This window comes from Cololabis saira, chromosome 20, assembly GCF_033807715.1.
Source record: "Cololabis saira isolate AMF1-May2022 chromosome 20, fColSai1.1, whole genome shotgun sequence".
Lineage (NCBI taxonomy): Eukaryota > Metazoa > Chordata > Actinopteri > Beloniformes > Belonidae > Cololabis > Cololabis saira.
The window spans coordinates 1,282,924-1,310,435 of NC_084606.1; the positions used below are offsets into that span (position 1 = coordinate 1,282,924).

At 43.2% G+C, this 27,512-nt stretch overlaps 1 protein-coding gene across 1 annotated transcript in view; it reads left to right on the forward strand.

Moving 5' to 3' along the window:
- Positions 1-22,126, forward strand: part of LOC133420899 (basic proline-rich protein-like) — a 67,420-nt gene extending 45,294 nt beyond the window's left edge. Inside the window, 11 exon segments of the mRNA XM_061710781.1 lie at positions 3,424-4,103; positions 4,105-4,546; positions 6,284-6,352; positions 9,548-9,893; positions 12,767-13,049; positions 13,118-13,252; positions 15,378-15,436; positions 15,515-15,861; positions 18,721-18,939; positions 20,529-20,611; positions 21,430-22,126. Of these exon segments, the coding sequence (XP_061566765.1) occupies positions 3,424-4,103; positions 4,105-4,546; positions 6,284-6,352; positions 9,548-9,893; positions 12,767-13,049; positions 13,118-13,252; positions 15,378-15,436; positions 15,515-15,861; positions 18,721-18,939; positions 20,529-20,611; positions 21,430-21,537 (2,771 nt within the window). The 3' untranslated portion in view covers positions 21,538-22,126.
- The last annotated feature ends 5,386 nt before the right edge of the window (positions 22,127-27,512 follow it).

Sequence of the window (27,512 nt, forward strand, 5' to 3'; positions counted from 1 at the left end):
AGAGACACACACAGAGAGCTGCAGCTTGACACACAGACACAGAGAGTCACACCCTGCTGCAGCCCCCACTTCTCCCCAACTTCACGTAGCTTTCTTTACCTTTTTCTTTCTCGCTAAACCTTGTCCCGTTTTGGACATTTAATCAGTTTTCTTTTAGTCTTAAATTAGTCAATTTTCTTCTTTTTAAGTTCTGTATATTTCGCAAGATTTTGTCTGAATCTTTCTTTACCTAAAGTTTTTAGGGACGTCTCCCCATCAATTAAGCATCTTTTAGAGATTCTTTAAGCATAAGTTTCAGCTTAACCACGCCTTTGCTATTTTTAACCAGTTATTTTTCTTTCCTAAGTTTCTCTCAGAACACAAGTTTCCTTTTTTAACAGTTTGGTTTTAGCCTGATCTTTTAGTGAACAATTTAAATTTTGCCCTTTCAATTTTGGAAACCCCACATTGAACACAGTTTCCTGTCATAAACATCAGACAAACATTAGACAAACATTAGACAAACATAAAACAAAACCATTAAAAATCATTCCATTAGAAACCCCTTCTCGTAATTCTGTACTTTTAAAGTCCCAGACTTCAAAAGCCGGTCCCCGACCGAGTTAGATGTTGGTCTTACGCACTGCTCTTAGGCAGTATTTTTAGAGGCCCCTATGCCTTCATAAAAATCGGGTCCCTGACCCACCGCCAAACACCGTTTTCGCTAACCTCTTGTTAGTATACACAGAAATTTCACTCGTATTTTACACAAAAATACTTCAATACCCCAGGTATTTAAGTAAGAGGAGGTTTCTCACTAGTCTCCTAGTGCCTTCCTCTGGCTCGGGAATCTCGTCGTCTGGACTCTGGAACAGCGCAAGATCAACCTGGCCCCGTCCCTGAAGTCGGGAACGGCTGTCGACAGATTTAGATCGCCCGTTGAATCTTACGCCACCCCAATCGTCGCAGCTCGAAAGATCCCGCGGTTTTCGGCACCAAAATGTTAGGTTCCTAAATCATCACAACATTAATAACTTAGGAAAAAGACACCAGAGACTTGTGGAATGATTTTTCAATGGCCTTCTGCAGAAGGTTGGAGAGAAATCCTGAGAAGCTTTAGGCAACACGGCCCTCCTCTTAGCTCGTCAGAACTTCTCTCAACTGGCTCTCTGCAGAGCTGGCGCTTTTATTCAGCAACAGATGACAGGAATGACCATATTTGGAACAGTGAATGTATAGATGGACAATTGACAAAAACAGGAAACAGATGGTCACACACATGTGACTTTTCAGTTAAAGAGGCTTGGTATGAAGAAACAAACAGACATCCTTAAAACACAAAGGGTCAAGGGGTCAACTAAAATAGGACCTCTGTTGGAGGTTTGAACAGATGGTTTTAAAGACACTGGGTTATTTACAAACCAGAAGTCACCAGGCCAACCTTCATGGGGGTCTCGTGTTATCAGATGGTCCAACTAAACCTAGCTTACCTTTAAGTCAGCTTAAAGTCTTGAAACAACATGAAGGGTCAATAAATGAGCCCCTTCTGGACAAACAAGAACTCTGTGAGGCTTTGCACAGATGTGTCTAAAGACACTGGTCAGCTGTTAACAAAGCAGACAACCCCCCCTAAATACCTTCAGGGAATGGCCTGTCTGGTGACTTCTGTTCCTATTCTGATAGTTTTTTATTTTCATAATGACAATCTTAATTCAGAAGAGTTGATTAACCTCACATATATATATATTTTTATATACACATAAAAATATACAAACTATATAAAAAATATATACATATATTCATACACACACATACATATATGTATACATATAAACATCAAAGAACAGCAGCAAACAAAAACAAATATTAACCTTTGTAGCTTTGAAAGATTGCTCTGAAAATCTTTTTTTATAAACTGAAAATGAGCTGCACATTTGTAAATTTATATTAGCACCATTCCATAATTTAACTCCCACAACAGATATACATCTCCTTTTAGTCTCTTTTCTAGCTTTTTGTATTACAAATTTACAAACAAAACGCAAATTATATTTTGACTCATATACTGAGAAAAACCGTTGTACACAGACAGGGAGTAACTTTAATCTAATTTTATACATTATTTGCATTATTTTATAATGAACCAAATCATAAAATTTCATAAAATGGGATTTTATAAACAATGGATTTGTATGTTCATAATATCCCACCCTATTAATGATACGTATGGCTCGTTTTTGTAAGAGGACTAGAGTATTTACTGTTGTCTTATACGTCGAGCCCCAAACTCCCACGCAATATGATATATAAGGTAGTATTAGTGAACAATAAATTAAATGTAGTGCTTTATGATTTAATATATTTCTAGACCTTGATCAATCAATTAAGTGATGTAATTGTTTGGTTGGTGATATACTGTAGGCATGAGCAGTCTCCATGAGTCACTTGACCAGAAACTCCTCACAGCCACTTGAAATTTGAAGATAGCAGCCACTCTTTGAGATTGCATCTGTGTCGTCATGTGCATTCCCTCTATAGCTAGAACCAAACATCATGCTCTTTGTTTTTGATGTATTAAGAATAATTTTATTTGTTTTGATTAGGGCTGGGAAGATTCAGAATCCATTATCAAGATTTGATTCGATTCCCATATTGATTTGGGTTAGTGTTATTAAAACTATTTTTTGAGCTGTTGCATGAATTATATGACTGTAGTTCTGCAACATATTACTACTAGTATTATATTGAGATTCAACAGCAAGTATTGCAGATAATGATGCTGTAAGGACCAATCAGCTCCCAGAATGCTGATAGAACTGAAACAGAAACATCGTGGGGCAGAATTACCAAACAGATCCAGGGAGGAAACAGAGACGGATGAAATCAGTTTTAATTTTTAACACATTCCATTTTTATTTGTTCCATTCAGTCTATTTTGGTTTTTAATTTGTGAGCATTTGGTTTTTAGCATTTTTTGCAAATGTAACCCCAAGACAGTATTTAAAGTAATGAAATATAGACAATTTATGCAATTATAATCTAACACTTTAATGTTTTCATACCTTTAAACATATTTAAAGGCAAAAACATGTCACCAGTTATTCTCGTGTCCAACAAAACATTCCTTTTTTGGGGATAAACAAAAAAATAACCAAAATTTGTAATGTAACGATGAAAAATAAAATAAAATACATAAATAAATAAAAGAACCCCCCCCCAAAAAAATAAAAAAATAAATAAAAAATAAATAAAAAATAATTTAAAAAAATCGATCTTTAGACATATGAATCGATTTTTAGGAATTAATATGAGAATCGATTTAGAATTGGGAAATCGATTTTTTCAACACAGGCCTAGTTTTGATCCAATTATATCATGTGCCACTTTGAATTATTTCTGTTTTTTAAGTGTAAGTAATTGATAAAGGATTGTCTGTGTTTGCAGTGAGACCGGTGAGACCGCCGCGGCCCCCCCTCCTGTCCACGCCAGATTCATCCAGCGCCGTCGGCGTCACCGCCCACCAACCATCGCCATGCTGCCCCCTCTCCTCTGAGCTGTGCTCGTCCTCCGTCCCGTCCTCCGTCCCGTCCTCCGTCCCGTCCTCCGTCTCGTCCTCCGCGGCTCAGACGGACCGGTGGGATCGGCGTCCGGCCGTTGACGAGACCCCGCCCCCGAGGCCCCGCCCCCGCACCAAGCCGGGCCTCCGGCCGCGAAGCAGAGAGGTGAAAGTTCAGACCCTGGTGAAGCTCCGGGAGGACGGCTGGGCCACGCTCGCCGCCGCCCGCTCGGGGGGGGACGGGGACGCCGACGGCGGGCCGAGCCCCAGCCCGGGGAAATACCTGCAGGAACTGCTGGAGGCCTTCGGCTCCGACGACTGGGGTTTCCCCGAGCAACGGGGCGGCAGCGGCGAGGACAGCCCGTCGGAGAGCGAGGACGAGGACGGGGAGGACATGGCCGCGCTGAGGGCGAGGATACGAGCGTTTGAGCAGGCGGAGGGGAGCGGCGGCGGCGGGGGGGTGGACGGGCGGCCCGAGCCTCGGCCGCGCCCTCGTCTCCAGGGGCAACCGGCCAAATCCGTCCCCCCCGTCACGGCTCCCAAACCCAAGAACTTCCCCCCCCGGCCTGAAACCGTCCAGCAAGGTGTTCTGGGAGGACGGGGCGGAGCCGCGCGGCTCCGACGCCACCCAAACGGAGTCCGAGGTTCCCGGACCCGAAGCAGAGACGAGGTCTCCAGGTCTGGAACCCCGGTCCCCCAGGACCCTGGAAAAGCCCTCCGTCACCCCCAAACCAAAACCTGTCCCCGAGGACACGGCCTTGGGGGCGCCGCACCCCCCCGTTCCAGCCCCGAGGCCGGCTCCACCCAAGGCCACGCCCGCCCCCACCGCGGCCCCCACCGCGGCCCCCGGCACGGCCCCCGGCGCGGCCCCCAGCGCGGCCCCCGCCCAACCCAACCCCAGACCCCCACCCAGGCCCCTGGTGGCCCCCAGGGCCGGCGTGGGAGCAGCCGCCGAGGTCGCGGGCGGAGCGCCGACGGACCCCCCGCCTGACGGAGAAGACGCCCAAACCGGTGAGTCTCTTACCTGCTGGATCTACTGCCCTTACTGCCTAACAACTTTTTATTACTTTACCTCTTTTCTTATCATTTTATTTCATTTTATTTGTTATTTAAGCGTACTCTTAAAGCAGCACAACGTAACTTTCAGCTTTTCTGAGTTTGGCGGCATCTTCTGGACAAAAGCGGTATTGTTTTACCAGAAAGAACACTACATTTCCCATGATGCACCAGCGCGTACTGCCAGAAAACTCCTGTCCCGTCACTGCATTTGTTTTGATAGCGACAGGACGCTTTTCTGTTTCACCAAGTGAACAGACGGAACGCAAAAAAAAAGATGTTAAACTGCTGGAAAGGAACTGGAATTTACCGGGATACCTTAAACAAGGAAGATTATTAACGGTCTGGATCCATATGAAATCTCTACTGAAGAGCCATGTGTTTCAATACATTTGTATAATAGTACAACATACAGTACATGTTTTGTATCCCTCTTACTTCTCTTTTCTTTTTTTTTTGACCGCTATATTATGTTGAAGAGGCTCCGAGGCGTCAGCAATATTTTTGTTTTCCTCGTGAGATTATTTTTTTCCTCTGCAGCTACAAATAAGAGTTAATATTTTTTCCTCAACAAACTAGTTTTATCTGCAGATTGGGGTTAATTGCACCGCAGAGAGCTGGCCAGCAACTGCGTTTAGCTGGAGAAGTGGGGAATAAAACCCGTGTTTTGATCCGACCCCGGTCTGTGAGTGTTTGTGGTTTAAGGCTGTTTATGGTTCTGCGTTAAATCGACGCAGAGCCTACGGCGTAGGGTACGCGGCGACACGCACCGCACGTTGCGTGTCGCCACGTACCCTACGCCGTAGGTCTGCGTCGATTTAACGCAGAACCATAAATCAGGCTTTACTGTGTGGAAGGTGTTTGGTCGTTACAGCCGCGATCCAAGCGAGCCGACGACTCTTTCACTCTTTTACTCTGTTATATCAGATACTCGGTCTCTGTGGTTCTGCCTCCGAACAGGAAACCGTTGAAAAGTTAAACCATTAGGATCTTTTCCCCACGTCTGTTGTGTGGAGCTGCTGCAGCAACGGGTTAACAGCTCCTGCTGAGCTCTGCGCTCCACGCCCCGCCCATTTTCGTCTCGACTGCGAATCGGGAAGGAGGGGGAAGTGACGTATGCCGTAAAGCAGTCAAAGTCGTAACGATTTGTATTTTTTTAGTGTGGCAGGGTTCCTACCATGCTCCTCAAAGTTACATAGTGCCAGTGAAGGTGATACAGACCCCCTCAGACCATGACAGAGGTTCATTAAACCTGTTGGAAGTTGATGTACCATCACAATGATGATGATGAAATATGATATTAAGGTGGAAAAGTTACGTAGTGTCGCTTTAAATTAAATACTTATGATTTTTGAAAACCGCGCAAAGTTATGGATAAGCCCTGAATGCAGGTATTGTGACGTAGAATAGTTACAGATTACTTTAGTAATCCTGTATTTGACCCGGTCTTTGTACGTTTTGACCGTATAGAAACGTAATTCTTGCCATTTTAAGAATGAGATGAACCTGCTGGATCTACTGCCCTTACTGACTAACAACTGCTGCTTTTTATTATTTTACCTCTTTTCTTATCATTTTATTTCATTTTATTTGTTGTAATCTGTCTAATTATGTCTTGCCGCTTTTAATGTTGATGTAAAACACTTTGAATGACCCTGTACAAATAAACTTGACCATCTTTTTTCTCCCCAGTGAAGGGAAGTTTTCGTCCCAGCGTCCCGAGCAAACCGACAGCGCTGACGTCAGCTCGCCGAGCCAGCGGTGAGAGAGAGTGTGTGTGAGTGTGTGTGTGTGTGTGTGTGTGTGTGTGTGTGTGTGTGTGTGTGTGTGTGTGTGTGTGTGTGTGTGTGTGTGTGTGTGTGTGTGAGTGTGAGTGTGAGTGTGTGTGTGTGTGTGAGTGTGTGTGTGTGTGTGAGACAGCGTTCTAGTGTGTAACAGAGAGCTTTTATTATGCAATCTAAAGCTTGAGAGAGAAAAAATGCACCAATTGTGCCAGAAACAAGCGCTCACTGTTGCTGAGACTGTGTGTTGAGTTGTTGTTGAGTTAGACTTTAATGTCCACTAGGGACATTAGTTTTAGGCCTCAAATACATGCATAGCGCATAAAACCACATACAATCAACACATACAGACAGCAACAGATATCAGACTCAATACCACAGTAACATTAGTGAGAAACCACCAGCAGTGAACGGCATTGCACATTCCTTATAGGCTAAAATTACATCTATCCCGGAAAAACCAAACCAAACCCATTTTACAATTCAAACAAGGTTATCTTATTATTATATTATTGTTACCTTATAGACTCAAGAATACATTCATTCCGAATACAGAAGGCTCTAACTTGAGTTTACAACATATTTATTTTTCCACATTTCTCGTCTTTTTCTTTTTCGACGGCACATTTCGACGGTTTTCTATGCCACGTCTATGTAGGAAAGTGGATCCAAAGATGGATCTTCTTCTTCTCCAGCCCCAGAGAAGATCCTCTTACACCCCAATGACCCCCAAAGATCCTCTTAGACCCCAAGTGGAGGAAACTACTGAAAACATGGTCATTAAGGATCTTTGCCTGAACATTTCCTCTCGTTTTGGTCAACGAAGATGAAGACACATTTTAGCAGAGTTTTTATTTTGTAATCTACATTTTAATCTGGTTTTTATTCCTCTACGATATTTCATTAAATATTTAATTATCCTTATCGTCTTGTAATCCACCGCTGAAGATAAACACGTTCACAGCTTTAAAGATGTATTGTATTATTGATTAATTCAATAGGTGCAACTGAGAAAACTGGACTGATCACACAGGTTCGGCTCCGGCGGCCAGTGGGGGAGTTTCTGCAGCTTTTTAAAAAATATGTTGTGCGGAGACGCCGTGACAACCGAACAGTTGCGTGAACGCGAGCTTCCCAGGTCGTCCTCCACGTCAAACCGAGCTCCCACCGGACTGGAAAGGGTATCTCTGGATATTAAAAGACGGACGAGTTTAGACGGACGCGGAGACCGAAGACGGTGTTGTGGGACTCCAGGAGGACGGACCGCGGTGCTCGTCCTGTCATAACTGCAGCTCTTCTCAAAGGTTCCCGGTCGTCCACAAATCTGGTCAAAGCCGTCGTAGTTCAAGCAAAGAAATCTTGACTGGAATCCCCAAAACTAGAAAAGTGAGTTTCTGCAGATGTGTCCAAAGAGAGAGACACCATCTCTGGAGATTTAACCCACGACCGTCTGCTGCACTCAGCAGCTTTAGTTAGTGCCACGGCTGCGCCAGAGGCACGCCTCCTCCGCAGCTATGCAATAGCAATGGAGGAGGAGTGCCTTATTATTGCTCAGGCTTATTATTTATTCTTCCGTATAAACTTTGCGCGTAACTAGTCCCGCAGCTTTGAGAAAACACGAAAAGTAAAAACGTAGAAACGTGCGCCCTAATTGGGAATCGAGTGGTATGACTTTTATTAGCGATTTGTGTGCACGTTTTTGCGCAACGTGAGAAAACTTGCACTTTTTGGGCCATCCGGAACGCATTGGGAAAACTTTGGGGCCTCACCACTCGCACACTGTTACTCGAAAAATTCTGAACCGATTTGGAAAGTTGTAGGCCCTGAATTTAACTACAGTCCTGTGGATTTTCAGAGCGATCGCACAAATAGTGCAAAAACATTTCCAGATTTCCTAATAGGGAGATTTTCCCATGTATGTGTGTGGCGCGGAATGTCACAAATGCCTACTGTGGATGGGAGGAGGTAAAAAAAATATTCACCTTTTTTCTGAGTCACGTATCTTTCTCATACTTGCATGTAGAAATGTGATTCAAACTTCAAAACGGAGCAAAACTTCTCTTCTCTCCAAAACCCCAACCAGTTTTTTCCTAAAATGTAAACTTTTCAAGACATGAGCACACAAGCGAGGACTGGAAATCACTTTTTCGTCAAATCTAGAGTGCGGAATGTCGGTTGGTAGAGTGTGAGAAGCAGTAAAAAATAACCTGAATTTCTTATTTGTAACTCGAGTTCACGGCCAAACCGTAAAAAAGGAGACAAATAATTTTTGTCAGAATGTAGACATAGGTGTTGGGATTCATAAAAATGTGACTTTGACAGGCGTGGTGTGCACAAAATGTAAACGGGGGAGGCTAAAGCGGCGCCAATACCTGTCTCAGTCCCCATTCACTGTAATGTAATCAAAAGTTTTCTTCAAAATAATCTCACTCTTTATTCGCACTGACGTTACTCAATCATTTTAAGGAATATCTGAATAAAATTAAGATTGTCAGAATCTGCCGGCTTCTGTGTCTCTCAAGATGTTTTCGTTTTTTTGGTAAGAGCTACGGTTTTCTCACAAATTGGAGTGATTTGAGACCTTGTCAGAAGCCAAAATCTGGGTTTTTCTCACAGCCAAAACGGAAGTTTCTGAAGAGAGGTTCTTGTTGCCGGGGCAACCAGCAGTCACTGCTTGAGTATTTCCTTCAGCCAGAACTGGTCACATGACTCAGTCACTAAAGTCTTCATTTACTTTAACCTGGAAAATGGAGACGCCTAAAAGGATTCTGCAATCCCCCCCCCCACACACACACACACACACACACACAAAATAAATACACCCCAGTAAATGCCATAACTTTTGAAAGGTTCAACATACAGAGTCGTGGGTGGTGTCATCGGACTCTGTTTTGACTCCTTCACCTTAATTGGTGCAAATTAGCCCCGCCCCTTCTTCTGATTGGTCGATACGTGATAGTTCCTATTTTCTGCAATAACTTTTGAATGGTTTGATATAGGAAATGTCATCAAAATCGCAATCATCCGGCAGTAGTCCCGTGGTGCTTCAAAATTTCCAGGGAATTTTTTGTCTAGTTATTATTATTATTCGTTGTTTCGTACGCGAAGCCTTCAATCAAACAGGTTTTATTATGTTTGATTGTGATTAATTGTGTCGTCTGTTTCCCTCCTACAGCTCCGATTCTGACCCCCAAACCCATCACGGTCTCCCAACCGGCCCCAGACCCGAACCCGGCCTCCAGCAAACCCCCTGCACCTGCGGTGGCCCCCAAGACCCCGGGACCAGCCCCGGCCCCCAAGACCCCGGGCCCGGCCCCCAAGACCCCGGGCCCAGCCCCCAAGACCCCGGCCAAGCCCCCGTCCCCAGACCCCAACCCGGCCTCCAGCAAACCCTCTGCACCTGCCGCGGCCCCCAAGACCGCGGGACCGGCCAAGCCCCCGTCCCCGGCCCTGAGGAAGAGCCCCAAGACCGGAACGGCGGACGCTGCCACCCCGAACCCGGACCCTCCGCTGCCTCCACGGTGAGCGAGCCTGCGGTTCTGGTTGAACAAGCCGGACTCGGGCGGTAAAACGGCGCCACCTGCTGCTGGAACCGATACCTGCTGAGTCCTTTTAGCTGCCGAACTTTTCTGGGACTTTTAGGGTCATTAAGTGCGTTTATGGAAAGTTTAATTCAAAATTAAAATTAAATCTGATTTAAAATTTGTAAAAATTACCATTTAAACACCTTATTCCCAATGAAAATGGCCATTCCAAATTAAACTTAATTCCGAAGTGGCTGGTTTATTCCGATTTTAAATCCGAATAGAATAATTCCGCGATCATTCAATTCAATTTTATTTATATAGCGTCTAATACAACAGAGTTGTCTCTAGACGCTTAAGCACTCATTCAAAAAATAAATAAATAAATAAAAATTAAAAAAAGAAAGAAAAGAAGAAAAGAAAACAAAACAGAAATAATAAAATACAATAAATTAAAAATTTAAATAAATAAAAAAAATTAAATAAAATAAAATATAAAATAAATAAATAAAAAAAAAAATTCAATAAATTAAAAAAAATGTATTCACTCATTCTTTTTTAAATTAATTCCGGTCTTCCTGCGCTGCTCGTTCCCTCGCCCGTCTGTCTCCATGACGCTTATATTCCAAAGTAAGTTTCAAGATGCAGCAGCAGTAAACGCTGGTCAAGAGCAGAGACCATTTATTTAATAAATAGAAATCATTAAAAGAACTGATGGAAACAGGAAACATAAACATTGTGATCTTTTCAAAGTTGTAGCGGCTAAGTTAGTTTTTCTTCCGGTAGTTTAACTTCCGGTCCCCCCCCTATCCAATCAGAACCTTCCCAACCCCCAGACCTGGAGAGGAATTGGAGAAAGACCATCAAACGTGTTTCCATGGAAACCTCAATTCAGAATTACTATTTCCATGGAAACTCCAAGGAAAATAGTTTAATTCTGAATTATTTAATTTGGAATAATTAATTCCGAATTACAAAACATCATGTAACCGTGGAAAACAGCTGATATTCAGTATTCTACCGACTGTACAGTTGTTTTTTCTGCTTTCAAGGCACGTTTGATTAAAAACAGGCCGCTGTGTTCAAGGGCTCGAGGGTTGTAGCGCCCTACAAAATCCATTAGATTTTTCCCCAAATCTTTTTCCAGTTAAAATTTTTAGGAATTCCATTTTATTCAATTTTTTACCTTTTTACTCTTATTTTGCCACCAAATAAAATGTTTTTAATGTTAATGAATTACTATAAAGCCACTAACATATTTATTGAGGCAACATAATATTGCACACTTTCCCTCAATAGTTGGAACTAGAAAGCTTCTGAGCATTTTCAGTAAAAACAAATAACTTTACATAAAAAAAATAAGGTGAACTCAATTAGCTTTTTCTTCAAGTAAAAAATAAACGACTTTAAACAAAAGTAACGCTCAACTTCAGAGTTACTGTATATATTGTTACAAAGTACATATTAATACAATTCTTTCCATAAAAAAGGGCTTTAAAGTGCATCAAAAACCAGGTCAAATGCAGCAAACTTAAGGTTAAAAACAAACTTTTAGTACTTTAAAAAGTTAAACGTCAAACATCTTTTCAACTTTTAGGAAAAGCTGGTCTAAGTTTCCCACCTAGCAAAGAATCTCCGTTAAAGTACATGATCGTAAGACTCTTCGCCGTTTTTAGTTTATAGGTTTATTTGGATCCCCATTAGCTACAGAAAAACTGCAGCTATTCTTCCTGGGGTCCGACACATAACACACAGAACATTACAACAAAATTTAAAGCTGCAAGCAGCGATGAACGGGCCCTCGCACCCTTGTGCACGTTCAGGCTGCAGTGGAAGCTTGTATGACTTGTAGATTCTTCAGGCCTGGACATTTAGTGGTTGACACCACCATGACTCTTTATATCAAACCATTCAAAAGTTATGGCAGAAAGTAGGAACTATCAGATATGGACCAATCAGATGAAGGGTAGGTACGCTTTTTGGCGTCTTGCGTCGCCATGGTAATGCTTTTGAAAGAGAAAAGTAATGCGCGTTTTCGCAGGATGGAGACGCACATTTTGATGTATAACACACCTGGGTGCATGTTACGGTTCGGGCCGTATTAATTGCCGAAGGAATGGCATAAATTGCGCCAAAATTACGCGATGAATTCAAAATGTTCAAAATGGCCGACTTCCTGTTGGGTTTCGGCCATGGCGCCAAGAGACTTTTCTTTAAGTTGTGACATGATACAGGTGTGTAGCGATTTTCGTGCATGTACGTCAAACCGTATCGTGGGGCTTGAGGTACAAAGTTTTCCGGGGGGGCGCTGTTGAGCCATTAGGCCACGGCCATTAATGCAAACCATTAAATATCACATTTTTCACCAGGTCTGGCTTGGTGCAAAATTTGGTGACTTTTGGGACACGTTTAGGGGGAAAAAATCGACCTAATTTGGTCGGAAGAAGGAAGAAAAAAAAATGAGGAAAAGGAAAAAAAAAAAACGAGAAATAAAATCGTACAGATACAATAGGTGTGTACTGTAAGTGCTCAGGCCCTAATTAAAAGCATACCTAAAGAGGTAGCATATTAAAAAAGAAAGGAAAAACAGAAAATAAAGAAAAAAATGTCTTTCCTTTTAACATTTAGATATAAATAAAATAAAATGTCCCTCCACTACAATCCCCCCTTTGGTCTACGTTCCTCTTCCCCATGATGACAGCAGTTCAGTCATTTTCCACGATATTCCGTGTTAAAAAGTAGATTCTGTTTTTACTTGTGATCGTGGAAACCGAAGGGCCCAAGGGTTTTTGGCTTTAGTCATTTCTAACGAGCAGCTTTTAGTAGAATGTGCTTTAAGAAAAAATATATTTTTTTTGTTTTGTTTCCAGCCCCTCAAGTGTGAAGCTCCTCCCCCTTCGCCCTCCACCAATCAAATCCAGCCCCGGGAGACCACCCCCTCCATCCATCAGCTCCTCGGCCAATCAGACTGCTGCCGCTCCTCCTAAAGCAGCTCCGGCCCCGCCCACTTCACCTTCCGGACAGTTTTCTTCATCATCCTCCTCTTCTTCATCTCCTTCTCCTGGAACAACCAATCAGAGCCAGAAGGGAAAGAGGGGGCCGCCCCTGCCGCCCCGCCCCACACCGGGTCACCCCCTCTACAGCAGCTACGTGGTACGATCGCCCGCAAATGTCCTTCGGGAAACCGCCCGTCATTTCAGTTCCCTTTTTCTTTTCCTCAGAAGCAGGAAGTCCTGATCGTGCTGGACGACCCCCCCACCCCCCTGCTGGACCTGGACCCCCAACCGGAGCCCGTCCGGGACCAGGACGGCCCATCGAAACCCGCCCTGGGGGGCCTGGACCCGCCGGACTCCCAGGTTCTGCAGCAGCACACAACTCCGTTTCCAGCACGTAGAATAAAGTTGCTTCGCCAACGAAAATTATGACTAAATATCGTCGTCAACGAACCTTTACCACCTGAGGAAAACAAGACGCAACGAAAATCCTGGTCATGTGACGATAATGATAATTAAATATATAATGCAATATCGTAGAGGAATAGAAACCAGAATAAAATGTAGATTAAAAATATATATGTTGAAAACTCAAATTAGAGTCTTCTGTACTGGAATGAATTTATACTTGAGTCTATAAGGTAACAATAATATAATAATAATAATAACTAGACAATTTCCTCGCAGAAATTTCGAGAGTGCCACGGCGGGCTGCTGCACATTTGTGTACATTTTGCAAGCAATAAAGGTGAAGGACTCAAAACTAAGTCTGATGACACCACACAGGATTCTCTATGTCAAACCATTCAAAAGTTATAGCAGAAAATAGGGACAACCAATCAGAATGCCCCATTCACTTACATGGGAAAATCTCCCCATTAGTTTGGAAATTTGGAAATGTTTTTGCACTTCGTGCAAAAACTATTTGTGCAATCGCTCTGAAAATCCACAGGACTGTAGTTAAATTCAGGGCCTACAACTTTCTAAATCGGTTCAGAATTTTTCGAGTAACGGTGTGCGAGTGGTGAGGCCCCAAAGTTCACGCAATGCGTTCCGGATGGCGCTAAAAGCGCACGCCAATCGCTAATATAAGTCATAGCACACGATTCCCGCTTAAGGCGCATGTTTTCTACGTTTTTACTTTTTGCGTTTTCTCAAAGCTGCGGGACTAGTTACGCGCCGAAGTTTTGTCCGGAAAATGAATAATAAGATGAAACGCACACAATAACAATAGTTCCTCTGGCTGCGCCAAGAGGCACTGCTCCTCCATTGCTATTGTACAACTATGGAGGAGGCGTGCCACTTGGCGCAGCCGTGGCACTAACTAGAAAATTTCCTTGCCACAGGGGACCACTGCCCATTTGTGTACATTGCTGCATTTTTCAGCAATAAAGGTGAAGGACTCAAAACTAAGTCCGATGACACCACCCACGACTCTATGTCAAACCATTCAAAAGTTATAGCATTTACTGGGGTGTATTTACTGTGTGTGTGTGTGTGTGGGGGGGGGGGGGGTGGGTCGGCTAAGGTCAAAGGTCAGGGGACAGATTTCCCAGAATTCTTTTAGGCGTCTCCAGTTTTCAGGTTAAAGTATATGAAGACTTTAGTGACTGACCAGTTGTGGCTGAAGGAATGAGTCAGCAGCTGACTTCTGGTTGCCCCGGCAACAAGAACCTCTCTTCAGAACCTTCCGGTTTGGCTGTGAGAAAAACCCAGATTTTGCCTTCTGACAAGGTCTCAAATAACTCTGATTTGTGATAAAACCGTAGCTCTTACCAAAAAAACGAAAACATTGTGAGAGACACAGAAGCCGGCAGATTCTGACAATCTTAATTTTATTCAGATATTCCTTAAAATGAGTGAGTGAGCTCAGTGCGAAGAGAGTGAGATTCTTTTGAAAAAAACGTTTGATTACATTGCAGTCAATGGAGGCCGAGGCAGGTATTGGCGCCGCTCTAGCATCCCCCGTTTAAATTTTGTGCATACCCTGTCTGTCAAAAAAAAAAAATATTGGTCTCCTTTTTACGGTTTGGCCGTGAGCTCGAGTTACAAATAAAAATTCTGGTTATTTTTGTACTGTCTCTTGCTATTGCATAGCTATGGAGGAGGAGTGCCTCTGGCGCAGCCGTGGCACTAATAATAAAAAACAGGCAGGATAACAATAGATTCTTCGGGGCGCATGCCCCGTGGCACTAGTAAGATAACCTTGTTTGAATTGTAAAACAGGTTTGGCTAAATACAATCTTTGACTAAAACTAGACTAAAATGGTCCTGGACAGTTGTGACTAAAATGCTCAGACTTTTAGTCGACTGAAACTTGACACGACTAAAAGGAGAATGAACGTGACTAAAACTAATAAAATGAAATATGAAATAAAATGATAGCTGGACCCAAAGATTAGACTAAAACTAAAACATGCTGACAACAACAACACTAGTGTAGAAGCTTGCCGCCGTTTGTTGACGCCTCTCTCTTGTTGGTCTTCAGTCTATCTTGCCGGAGCAGCCCGCCGAGCAGAAGGAGCAGCCGGATCGCCCCCCCGTCAGGTCAGACCCCGATCAGAAACCCTCCCCCCCTCCCCCAGCAGCTGTTTCAGAGGTGGTGACCCCGCCGTGTCTCCGCAGCGGCCCGCGCTGCGCCGCCCTGTTCGACTACGAGGGCGAGGAGGACGACGAGCTCACCTTCTCCCAGGGCGACGTCATCGCCCTGCTGGAGCTGCTGGGGGACGAGTGGGGCCGGGGCCGGATCCACGGCCGGGTGGGGGCCTTCCCGCTGAGCTTCACCCAGGTGCTGGAGCCCCTCCCACAGCTGGAGCCCCTCCCACAGCTGGAGCCCCTCCCACAGCCGGGGCCCCTCCCACAGCTGGAGCCCCTCCCACAGCCGGGGCCCCTCCCACAGCTGGAGCCCCTCCCACAGCCGGGGCCCCTCCCACCGCCGGAGCCCGCGGAGACGGCCGTGACGGACAGTTCAGGTGAGATGACGGAGCTCCTCTCGACCTCAACACTCAGCATCCACTAGGCTTGGGCGGTATTACTTAGGGTGCGTCCCAATACTCCCCCTCGCCCTCGTTTTCATCCCTCCCCCTAAATTTTGCACGTTCCCGTGACGGTAGTGGTGTCCCAATTCCTCTTTTCACCCAGGGGGAGGGGGCATAACGAGGGCGAGGAGCTGAAAATAGACCCTTCACATCGAGTGATTTCACATGCTGACTTCGCGAGCGAGGGGGTATAAAAATTTCCCAGAATGCTTTTCCCAGAATGCTACGTAACCTACGCCGTAGGCTACGTAAGCTACGCTGTAGGCTACGTAACCTACGCCGTAGGCTAAGTAACCTACGCCGTAGGCTAAGTAACCTACGGCGTAGGCTCTGCATCGATTTGACTCGAGGGCAAACAGGCAGACTCGTCTCAGATTGTGACCGAGGGAGCAGCATTTCTTTGTGGGAAATAGAGAGAAATAATCCTGTGACTCGTCAGATTTGTTTTGGATGTTTCTGATATAATAGTTTTCAGAAACCACAAAGCTGTTATCTGGGTAATTTACACACTTTCAGATAAAGCTGAAGTGAAGATAGCGGAGCTGATTTATGGGTCCGCGTTAAATCGACGCAGAACCTACGGCGTAGGTTACGCGGCGACGCCGTACCCTACGCTGTAGGCTCTGCGACGATTTAACGCGGACCCATAAACTCCGGAGCCGGCAGGCAGAAATCTCTAAATTTTCGGAGCAAATTTCTTAACAGGCGTAGCTACAACTGTTAGATTTCATCTATTAAACCAACATCTTCCTAAATGATTTATTTCAGCCAGCGGTAATTCTCAACAGAGCCGCAGGTTTCTCTCCCGGGACGACGGCGCTGGGTCGACCCAGCGATCACGTCTGTTCTCGGGCCGTGAGCTGCTGCTGTTACCATGGTAACAGCTGCTGCTGCTGTTACCATGGTAACAGCTGCTGCTGCTGTTACCATGGTAACAGCTGCTGCTGCTCCCCGGGGGCGGCGGCTCTTATCTCCGAAAACATTGAGTCAAATTTCTTAACAGGCGTTATTTGGATAAACTGAGCCCCGGTTGGGGATCTTAACGGTTACTTTTACACCTGAAAAAATATTAAAACTTAATAAAGTGGCATATTAACAGCGCTACAGCTGAAATTAAAACAGCTTTTGGCTCTCAGCTTCCTGATATGGTTAGGGATGAAAACGAGGGTTAGGGGGCCAAGTGTCCTAGATCTCAAGTGCCCTAAAATCTCCCCCTTCTTTTTTAGGGGGTAGGGAAGAAAAGAAGGGCGAGTGAAGAAAAGTAGGGGGAGAATTGAGATTGGGCCTTATTGATGGTCTGGGTCGGGGCTGATAAGGAGGAAAAAACCCTTATCAGCCCCGACCCAGACTACAACACAGCATTGTGGATATATAAGAATCAAGCATTGCAAAGTTACAGACAAATGAATGAGTTAGAAAATAGATACAAAATTAACTAGATTTAAAAAAAGTAAATACAAAATAAATTTAAAAAAAAAGTTAAATTAAATTTAAAAAATAAATAAATACATTTAAAAAAAAAAGGGGGGGAGGGGGTGAAGCTACTCAGAGACTACCGTTGTGGGTTTCTCAAAAAAAGGGGCGCCACAATCTGTAAAATGTTTTCTCTGATCCTCGGATAGTATATCTAGTCTTCTCCAGATTCATGCATAACATTATTGACTGATTTTGAGTTTTATTTCGGTCCATTTGGAAACAACATAATACAACATAGAAATAGTCCAATATTTTAAATGGCACCGAAAAGGTACAGGCTGAAGCCGAGGCTTATTATTATTACGCTTTTATGAACCTCCACTCAGGAGGTTTTAGACTAAACAAAACTAGTCATTTGGATTCAAACATTGAAAAAGAATGGATATATTGGACAAATAACAGAGGAATCTAGTAGGGATGGGCGGTATGGACTAAAAAATGTATCACGATAATTTCTGGCATTTATCCCGATAACGATAAAAATGACGATAAAAAAAAAACAAAAAACAATTCAACTCCACCTTTGTAATTATAAATCTATCACCACATTCAGTCTTTGGAGCCTTTCTTTCTTTCTTTCTTTCTTTCTTTCTTTCTTTCTTTCTTTCTTTCTTTCTTTCTTTCTTTCTTCCTTCCTTCCTTTTTTCCTTCCTTTTTCCCTTCCTTCCTTCCTTCCTTCCTTTTTCCCTTCCTTCCTTCCTTCCTTTTTCCCTTCCTTCCTTCCTTCCTTCCTTTTTCCCTTCCTTCCTTCCTTCCTTTTTCCCTTCCTTCCTTCCTTCCTTTTTCCCTTCCTTCCTTCCTTCCTTCCTTCCTTTTTCCCTTCCTTCCTTTTTCCCTTCCTTCCTTCCTTCCTTCCTTCCTTCCTTCCTTCCTTCCTTCCTTCCTTCCTTCCTTCCTTCCTTCCTTCCTTCCATAAATCAGTTTTACACGAAAACATCATCAACAGGAATTTATCATTTTTACCGTGAGATACAAATTCTTACCGTGGGGAATTTTTTGGACGGTTTATCGTGAACGGTAAAATATCAAACATTCCTAGTATATAGACAAGAAGCAAAGACAAAAAAAAAGACAAAAAACAAGACAGAAGGAGGTGTAGACTCTGGGACAATATGGCCCAGCCATTTTGGTCCTGGCCCAACCCAAAAACATGTTTCTGCCAACGCCACCGGGTACAACCTGACGTATCTCCGACACGGATCTCCGTCTGACTCCGTCTGTCTCCGTTTGTCTCCGTTTGTCTCCGTCTGACTCCGTCTGACTCCGTCTGACTCCGTCTGTCTCCGTTTGTCTCCGTTTGTCTCCGTTTGTCTCCAGCAGGACCGGCGACGTCCCGGAGCCCGGACCCGCAGCAGCCGGGCCGGGGCGAGTGGGCGCTGGCCCTGTTCCACTTCCCCGGCCAGACGGCCGACGACCTGAGCTTCCACAAGGGGGCGCTGATCCGGGTGACGGAGCACGTGGACGCGGAGTGGAGGCGAGGCCGCCTGGAGGGCCGGGAGGGGCTTTACCCAGCATCCTTCACTCAGCCCTGCCCAGGTACGAGCCCGGGAACTCCCCCCGGTCCACAGTGAGCAGTTCTGACCCGGGGTTCTGACTAGGGGTGGGGAAAAAAATCGATATTTCAATATATTGTTGTGCTCTCCGTTTCAATAAATAATCGATATACTGACGGCAAATATCGATATTTTATTACAACACACATAATGGTTTACGCGGTTGTCACCGCACTATTGTTCAAGCTCTGCCCCGCCCGCCCCCGCTGCCCTCGTGAACTAAACAAACATGTCAAAGCGGCCGCCTGAGAAACCAGCTCAGAAAATACAGAAGGACCGGTTTACTCCGTACAGACAGCGAGTGATCCTCGCTCGTTTCCTTCCGTGTCCAGTCAAGCGTGTGCTGGGAAAACTTGCAGATCATTGAATCACCAGACACGTTACACACGGACACGGACACACTCATACACACTCAGACACACGCCCACCCGTGCAAAACCAGTGTTCAGTGCTTTGGATATTTCATCTTAAATTTCTAAATGTTATATTAGTTCAATGAAGTTCATATTATTTATATTTATTATAGATTATTTGGGTTCTTCTGTTATCAGATACAGTTTGTCATGACATGAGTGAAAAATGCCTGATGCTTCATGGCAATATGTGTGTGTGGTGACAGAATAAATTAGACAGGCTAAAAGGATATTGGAAAAGAAGGGATATTGAAAAGCCTATTTGAGTTATTTATTTCTTAGTTTTTTCACAATAATTATTTGTGAAATTATTATTTCACTAGTTATTTTACAGTCATATAATTCAGGCAACAGCGCAAAAAATTTTTTTAATAACACTAATCCACATCAATATCAGATCAAATCGAATCAAATGGTGATAATCGATTCTGAATCTTAAGAATCAGATCAAATCTTAACATTTTAATAGATACCCAGCCCTAGGAGGCAGTGAGGTACTGTGCAAAATCACTGTCCTGGTTTATATAAAACATGTTATTAATGTTCATGCACTTTAATTTGTCCAGCTGTTCAGTGTTTACATTTACAAGCCTAGGAGACAGTGAGGAAATATACAAATGCACTTTCTTTGTACATTGTATGAAGTTTTGGCATTGAATAAATGCATAACTACAGACGTTCTCCTTTTTTCTTTTTCAGTCACATATATCGTGATATATCATTGATGAAATTTCTTACCGATATATCGAAAATACCGTGATATTATCGATATCGTGGGCCACATATCGCCACAGTATCGAATCGGGACTTACCCGTATCGTCCCACCCCTAGTTCTGACCATTTCTGCTGCTTTGCCAAAAAATGCTACCTAATGGTTTTCTACCTTTGTAGAGCTACGATTTTGTGTACATTCTTCTTTGTTTGCTAATTCTGCTTCTATATAAATATCCATTACCTTTGCTTTGAATAAAATCTTATATGCTTTTATTGAGTTTGCTAATTTAAGGTCGTTGTCTAATGAGTTCCACAGTTTTACTCCTAAAACGGATAAACATCTGCCCTTTGTATTTGTTCTTACTGTTGTTGTCTTAAACATTGCTGTTCCAGTAAAAGAGCATCACTGTGACTCCTCCCACTTCTCCTTCTTCCTGTTTCCAGCTCCACCAATCACAGGCCAGCAGTCCGCGGCCAAGGCTGTGTTCGACTTCGCGGCCGAGAGCGAGGACGAACTCACGCTGAAGGTTTGTGTTTAAGTTCTGCGTTATTCCTGCGTTCCCACCTGCCACGATGTTGAGCATTTCCTTCTCTCTGGTCACCTGTCTCTCCCTCTTATGGCCAATGATCATAAACAGGGAGAGACAGGTGACCAGAGAGAAGGAAATGGTCATGAGAGAGAGACAGGTGACCAGAGAGAAGGAAATGGTCATGAGAGAGAGAGACAGGTGACCAGAGAGAAGGAAATGGTCATGAGAGAGAGAGACAGGTGACCAGAGAGAAGGAAATGGTCATGAGAGAGAGACAGGTGACCAGAGAGAAGGAAATGGTCATGAGAGAGAGAGACAGGTGACCAGAGAGAAGGAAATGGTCATGAGAGAGAGACAGGTGACCAGAGAGAAGGAAATGGTCATGAGAGAGAGAGACAGGTGACCAGAGAGAAGGAAATGGTCATGAGAGAGAGACAGGTGACCAGAGAGAAGGAAATGGTCATGAGAGAGAGAGACAGGTGACCAGAGAGAAGGAAATGGTCATGAGAGAGAGAGACAGGTGACCAGAGAGAAGGAAATGGTCATGAGAGAGAGAGACAGGTGACCAGAGAGAAGGAAGACGTTAAGACTTTAAAGAGACGCTCGTTTTGAGCTTCTCATCAATAATGAACAACGTGAAAACTGATTTTATAAAAGTTGACATTAATTCTGAATGTTTGCCGGGCAGAAAAAGGTCAATTTGAGACGTTTGAATTGAGATGAAACTTCATCTCCCTTAATTTGATGCGTTGGATGTTTTTTATTATTTAAACAACCTTTTTTTTTACTGGCGGTTTCTGCGTCTCCCTCCGCAGGTCGGTGACATCATCACACAGGTGGAGTCCGTGGACGAGCAGTGGATTCTGGGAGTTGTAGGCGGGAAGCGGGGGATCGTCCCCAGGAACTACGTGGCGCTTGAGTGACGAGGCCTGTGGGCGGAGCCTGATCCTGGTCCTGGTCCTGGTCCTGGTCCTGGTCCTGGTCCTGGTCCTGGTCCTGGTCCTGGTCCGGGTCCTGGTCCGGGTGGACGATGTAAACGGACCGCAGGAACTCAAAACCACAGTTTTGTTTTTTACTTTTTCTTTGAACCGAATTTGTCGAGCCTGATGAGTTCCTGGAGTTCCTGGAGTTCCTGGAGTTCCTGGAGTTCCTGGAGTTCCTGGAGTTCCTCCAGCGTTGCAGTGACTGAACCGACTCAGACCTTTTTACCGACGCCCGCCCACCTGGACTGGACTAACTTCCTTCAACTTTTTAATAAGTTTAATAAACACGAGTGTTTTTAAAAGGCCCGTCCAGGTTGGACGTCTGCGGAGACGATTCTGGACCAGTTTCTCTCCGTTTGCTCCGGTTTTTAAAGAGTTTTCAAACTCCAGCTCGGACTCTCAGACGAACTCTCTGAATCAACGACAGGAAAGTTCTGCTGCTCGTGTTTTCAAGGTCAGCGCCGACGTCTGCTGAGGGACTGGACCTGCTGCTGACGCTCCTCTTTTTGAGAAAATTTAGAGAAAAAAGTCGAGAAAAAATCAAAAGTTTGAGAAAAAAGTCAAAATTTTGAGGAAAAAAGTCGAGAGAAATTTTGACTTTTTTCTCGACTTTTTTCTCAAATTTTTGACTTTTTTCTCAACTTTTTTCTCTAAATTTTTAGAAAAAAGTCGCGAAAAAAGTCAAAATTTTGAGAAAAAAGTCAAAATTTTGAGAAAAAAGTCGAGAAAAAAGTCAAAATTTTGAGAAAAAAGTCGAGAGAAATCGTGACTTTTCTCTCAAATTTTTGACTTTTTTCTCAACTTTTTTCTCTAAATTTTGAGAAAAAAGTCAAAATTTTGAGAAAAAAGCCAACATTTTGAGAAAAAAGTAGAGAAAAAAGTCAAAATTTTGAGAAAAAAGTCGAGAATGGCGACCGGCTCCTCTCCGCCGGACCCGTCCGGTCTCACGAAGGCGCTGCAGCGACCGGCAGGTTCGGAGTTCTACTTCCCTTCACACCTTCGTCATCGAGCGTCGCGGGAGGAAGAGAGAGCGGAGTGGACTTGGCATCGGACCCGGGATCTATTGATCCATCGGACCCGTTGGGATCTACTGGAGTCCGTCCCAGCCGTCCCTCGGGTCGTCATCTCGTCCGACGGGTCGAGATGTTTCCCTTTAAGAGACTTCCACAAACTCAGCTTTTTAAATCATTTTATTTCTCAAAGATTAGTTTGTGTTTTAATCTCCTGATTCCAAAAGGATTTATGGATTCTGTTCCAGAAATCATTGTGACGTGAAAGGAAACTCGATAAAACAGTTTTCTATCCTGACTGGAGGAACGAACCTCCGGGCCTGGAGTTCAGCCGGAACACCAACGTTTGAAACATGAAAAACTGTCGACAAACGGGGGACCCGGAGGACCCGGAGGACCCGGGGGACCCGGGGGACCCGGAGGACCTGGGGGACCGATCTTTGATTGGTGTGGGACGTGTAACCAAACATTCTTAATCCAAATAAAGCTCATCTTAATGATTCCTGCTCTCGGGACTTCATTTCTTTTTAGAATCACGGCACACATGGACCACGTGTACCCGGTATGTTCTACCAGTTAGCTAAGTTTACCACAGAATTTAAGTTAAATCTGATTAAAATGATTAAAAATGACCATGTAAACACTGTTGTGATCGAATGAATCACCCCGGGTTCTTTGATTGAGCTGGAAAAGGTAAATAAAGACACAAAAGACTGGGATAGAATTAAAGTAGGCCTCATGAGGGAGATCGGCAGAGCAGAGCTCCTGCAGCCTGCTTGGTCAATCGTCCCGCCAGATCTGCCGGTCTCTGTCCTGAGAACAAGTTTTATTACACTACAGAAAGGGGGGTAGATAGCCCAACTTGTTTTATTGCTCAGGGGCCTCTCTTATCAGTGTCTGGTACAGGTTGGTGAGAAGTCATAGGAATGCAGTTTCACATAGAGAAACATTTTTAGTTAACAACACAGTTTACATATTCAGTTTGATTTTAAATTATTCTTTATATAATCAATCATAACAATCCCCCTTTTGATCTCTAATCAGAGATCACCCTATGTATCTTCTTTATTGTTCCTCTTCAGGGTCAGAGGTAGACTATTCTGATCACCCGGTGGACCCTGCTCAGGGGATTATTCTGCCCCTTTCTTGAGAGCTAAGGCCTTTATGAACGCTGCTGTGCCAGATCCAGCCGGATCTGGGGTCCTAATCTTCGTGGGGGGGTCCGGTGTTGCCCACTGCGATCGTTGACACCACATGTCACTTTTCCTGTGGAGTCTGATGACGTGGGAGGTCCGTTCTGGGTCCTGTCCACCTTGGCTCCGACCACTGCCTCTTGATGACTCACAGGGGAACCCCCTCTGTCTGTGAGGTCCGTGTCTGTCCGTCCGTCTCCGACCTGTTTGGGAATAAGCAGATACCAAACTTTGCAGTTCGGAGAAGTGAGCTTTCTGATCAAATTGTTATTCGTCAGTCTCCTTCAAGTAGGGCGCATTCTGCGGCCCTAGACAAAGTTGTCCAGTTTGTAGTCCGTACGGGTCAGTCCGTGGCCCGCGTCCACCCATGTCATTTTGGTCTGTGCACAGATTTTTACCAATTTAGTCTTCATATTCGCATGTCCTATCCAGCGTTTCCCAAACGCCTTCCTGATGTCACCCACTACACAATACTCAACTCCAGATGATTCAATACATTATCCTACAATTTCATACAGATAGGTGTGGAGCAATAATTGCTTATTTATGAACATTACTGATTTATTTCCCTTTGGGCACTGTATGTGCACCCACTTAAACAATCCAGACATGCAAATTACTCTGTTAAATCCTTTACGCGGTCAGGGGGTACTTAGGATTGTCCACACGTCCATACGTAACAAAAATTAAAAATAATTCACTCTCATGAAACTATGGCATATTTGCCCCAAAATACTGGTTGATGATCAAATGAATTATTACAATAAATGAAAAACATATTCCCTCTTATTAAGCTCCTCCGTAGTTCACTGTTGAATGTTACAGAAAAGACATATCTTCGCACAGAATAAAGTTGAAAATGATCTGCCCCAGGGGCTAAACACTGGCATGTTTTCTAGGAATGCCCAGTGAAACAACCCTTCTTGTATCACATAACATCCATGAAATTCAAAATCTCCTTAACAATGAGATTTCTAAGGTGGATATTTGGATCAAAAAATTAACAAAACCTCTATTAATATTAAGAAAACAAATGATATATAATTCAGTTTCAATAAGGAACAAAATAATACGGAAAATCTGGCCTTTCAGATCAAAATAAATGATAAAGAAATAAAGAAAGTAAACTACAAAATTCCTTGGGGTCCTCATTGATGACTGTCTAAACTCTAATCGTCATATAGATCATTTTTGCAAAACAAAATATCTAAGAATCTAAAAAATGTCGGTCTGCTTTTCAAAGCGAGACACCTGCTTCCACGCTCTGCTCTTCTTATTCTTTATAAACCTTTGTTTGGACAACATCTAAATTCCTGTACTATTATTTACTGTAATACTTATCCCAGCTATCTAAAAAATTGACCTTTTACAAAAAAGAAAAATTACTCGTGCCATTCCTGGACTGAATTTAATTCACCTAATCACTTTTTTTCCTAATTTTTTCCTTTTTTTTCTTCTTTTTCCTCTTTTTTTCTCTTTTTTCTCTCCTCTTTTTTCTCCTTTTTTTCTATTTTTTTCTATTTTTTCCTCTCTTTTCAACTTTTTTTTCCTATTTTTTCCTCTTTTTATCTTTTTTTCTCCTTTTTTCTCCTCTTTTTCTCCTATTTTTCCTGTCTTTTCAACTTTTTTCCTCCTTTTTTCCTTTTTTTTCTTCTCTTTTTCCTCTTTTCTTCTCTTTTTTCTCCTTTTTTTCCTCTTTTTTCCTCTCTTTTCAACTTTTTTTCCTCTTTTTTTTCTTCCTTTTTTCCTCCTTTTTTCCTATTTTTTCCTCTTTTTTTCATCTTTTCTTCCTCTTTTTCCCTTCTTTTTCTCTTTTTTTCTCCTTTTTTCTCCTCTTTTTCTCCTATTTTTCCTGTCTTTTCAACTTTTCTTCCTCTTTTTTCCTTTTTTTTCTTCTTTTTCTCCTTTTTTCCTCTTTTTCTCTTGTTTTCCTCTTTTTTTCCCTTCTTTTCCTCTTTTTTTCCTTTTTTACTTCTTTTTTTTCCTTCTCTTTTTCCTGTATTTTTCTTGATTTTTTTCCCCTCCCTCTGGCCCCGCCCCCTCCAGCCCTGGCCCCGCCCCCTCTGGTGACGTCATCACCTAGGTTCAGCAGCAGGAACAGAAGGTTCTAGAAGGTTCCTAGCTCTGTAAGGGTTAGGGTTAGGGTAAGGTAACCTCTGTAGACTCTCAGAGTGGCTGATACCAGCTGAGCTGGATCTGGGCGAGGGAGGAAAAAAATCAGGACCAAAATCATTACAAGAGGGAAAAAAGAGAGGAAAAAAGGAAAAAAAAAGAGAAAAAGAAAGAAAAAAAGGTGGAAAAAAGGCGAAATTTCACGAAAAAAGGCAAAATTTTTAGAAATTCCTCATCCTCCTCTTCCTCCTCATCCTCCTCTTCCTCCTCCTCCTCTTCCTCTTTTTTCCTCCTTTTTTCCTTTTTTTTCTTCTCTTTTTCCTCTTTTTTTCTCTTTTTTCTCCTCTTTTTTTCCTCTTTTTTCCTCTCTTTTCAACTTTTTTTCCTCTTTTTTTCTTCCTTTTTTCCTCCTTTTTTCCAATTTTTTCCTCTTTTCATCTTTTATTCCTCTTTTTTCCTCTTTTTTCCATTTTCTTCTTCTTTTTCTCCTCTTTTTTCCTATTTTTTCTCTTGTTTTCCTCTTTTTTTCCCTTTCTTTTCCTCTTTTTTCTTCTTTTTTTCCTCTTTTCTTCCCTTTTTTTCCTCTTTTCCTCCTTTTTTCCTTTTTTCTTCTTCTCTTTTTCCTCTTTTTTCCTCCTCTTTTTTCTCTTTTTTCTCCTTTTTTTCCTCTTTTTTATCCTATTATTTCCTCTCTTTTCAACTTTTTTTCCTCCTTATTTTCCTCTTTTTTCCAATTTTTTCCTATTTTTTTCATCTTTTCTTCCTCTTTTTTCCTTTTTTTTCTTCTTTTTCTCCTTTTTTCCTCTTTTTTTCTCTTGTTTTCCTCTTTTTTTTCCCTTCTTTTCCTCTTTTTTTCCTTTTTTCCTTCTCTTTTCCCTGTATTTTTCTTGATTTTTTTCCCCTCCCTCTGGCCCCGCCCCCTCCAGCCCTGGCCCCGCCCCCTCAGAGTGACGTCATCACCTAGCTGGTTCAGCAGCAGGAACAGAAGGTTCTAGAAGGTTCCTAGCTCTGTAAGGGTTAGGGTTAGGGTAAGGTAACCTCTGTAGACTCTCAGAGTGGCTGATACCAACTGAGCTGGATCTGGGCGAGGGAGGGAAAAAAATCAGGACCAAAATCATTACAAGAGGGAAAAAGAGAGAGGAAAAAGGAAAAAGGGGAAAAAAAAGAAAGAAAAGAAGGTGGAAAAACAGCGAAATTTCAAGAAAAAAGGCAAAATTTCGAGAAGTTCCTCTTCCTCCTCTTCCTTCCCTTCCTCCTTCTCCTCCTCCTCTTCTTCCTCCTCTTCTTCCTCCTCCTCCTCCTATTTTCCTCTTTTTTCTGTTTTTTCCTTCTTTTTTCCTCTTTTTCTCTTTTTTTCTCCTCTTTTTTCCTCTTTTTTCCCTTTTTTTCCTCTTTTCCTCATTTTTTCCTTTTTTTTCTTCTCTTTTTCCTCTTTTTTTCTCTTTTTTCTCCTTTTTTCCTCTTTTTTCCTCTCTTTTCAACTTTTTTTCCTCTTTTTTCTCTTGTTTTCCTCTTTTTTTCCCTTTCTTTTCCTCTTTTTTCTTCCTTTTTTCCTCTTTTTTCCTCTTTTCTTCCCTTTTTTTCCTCTTTTCCTCCTTTT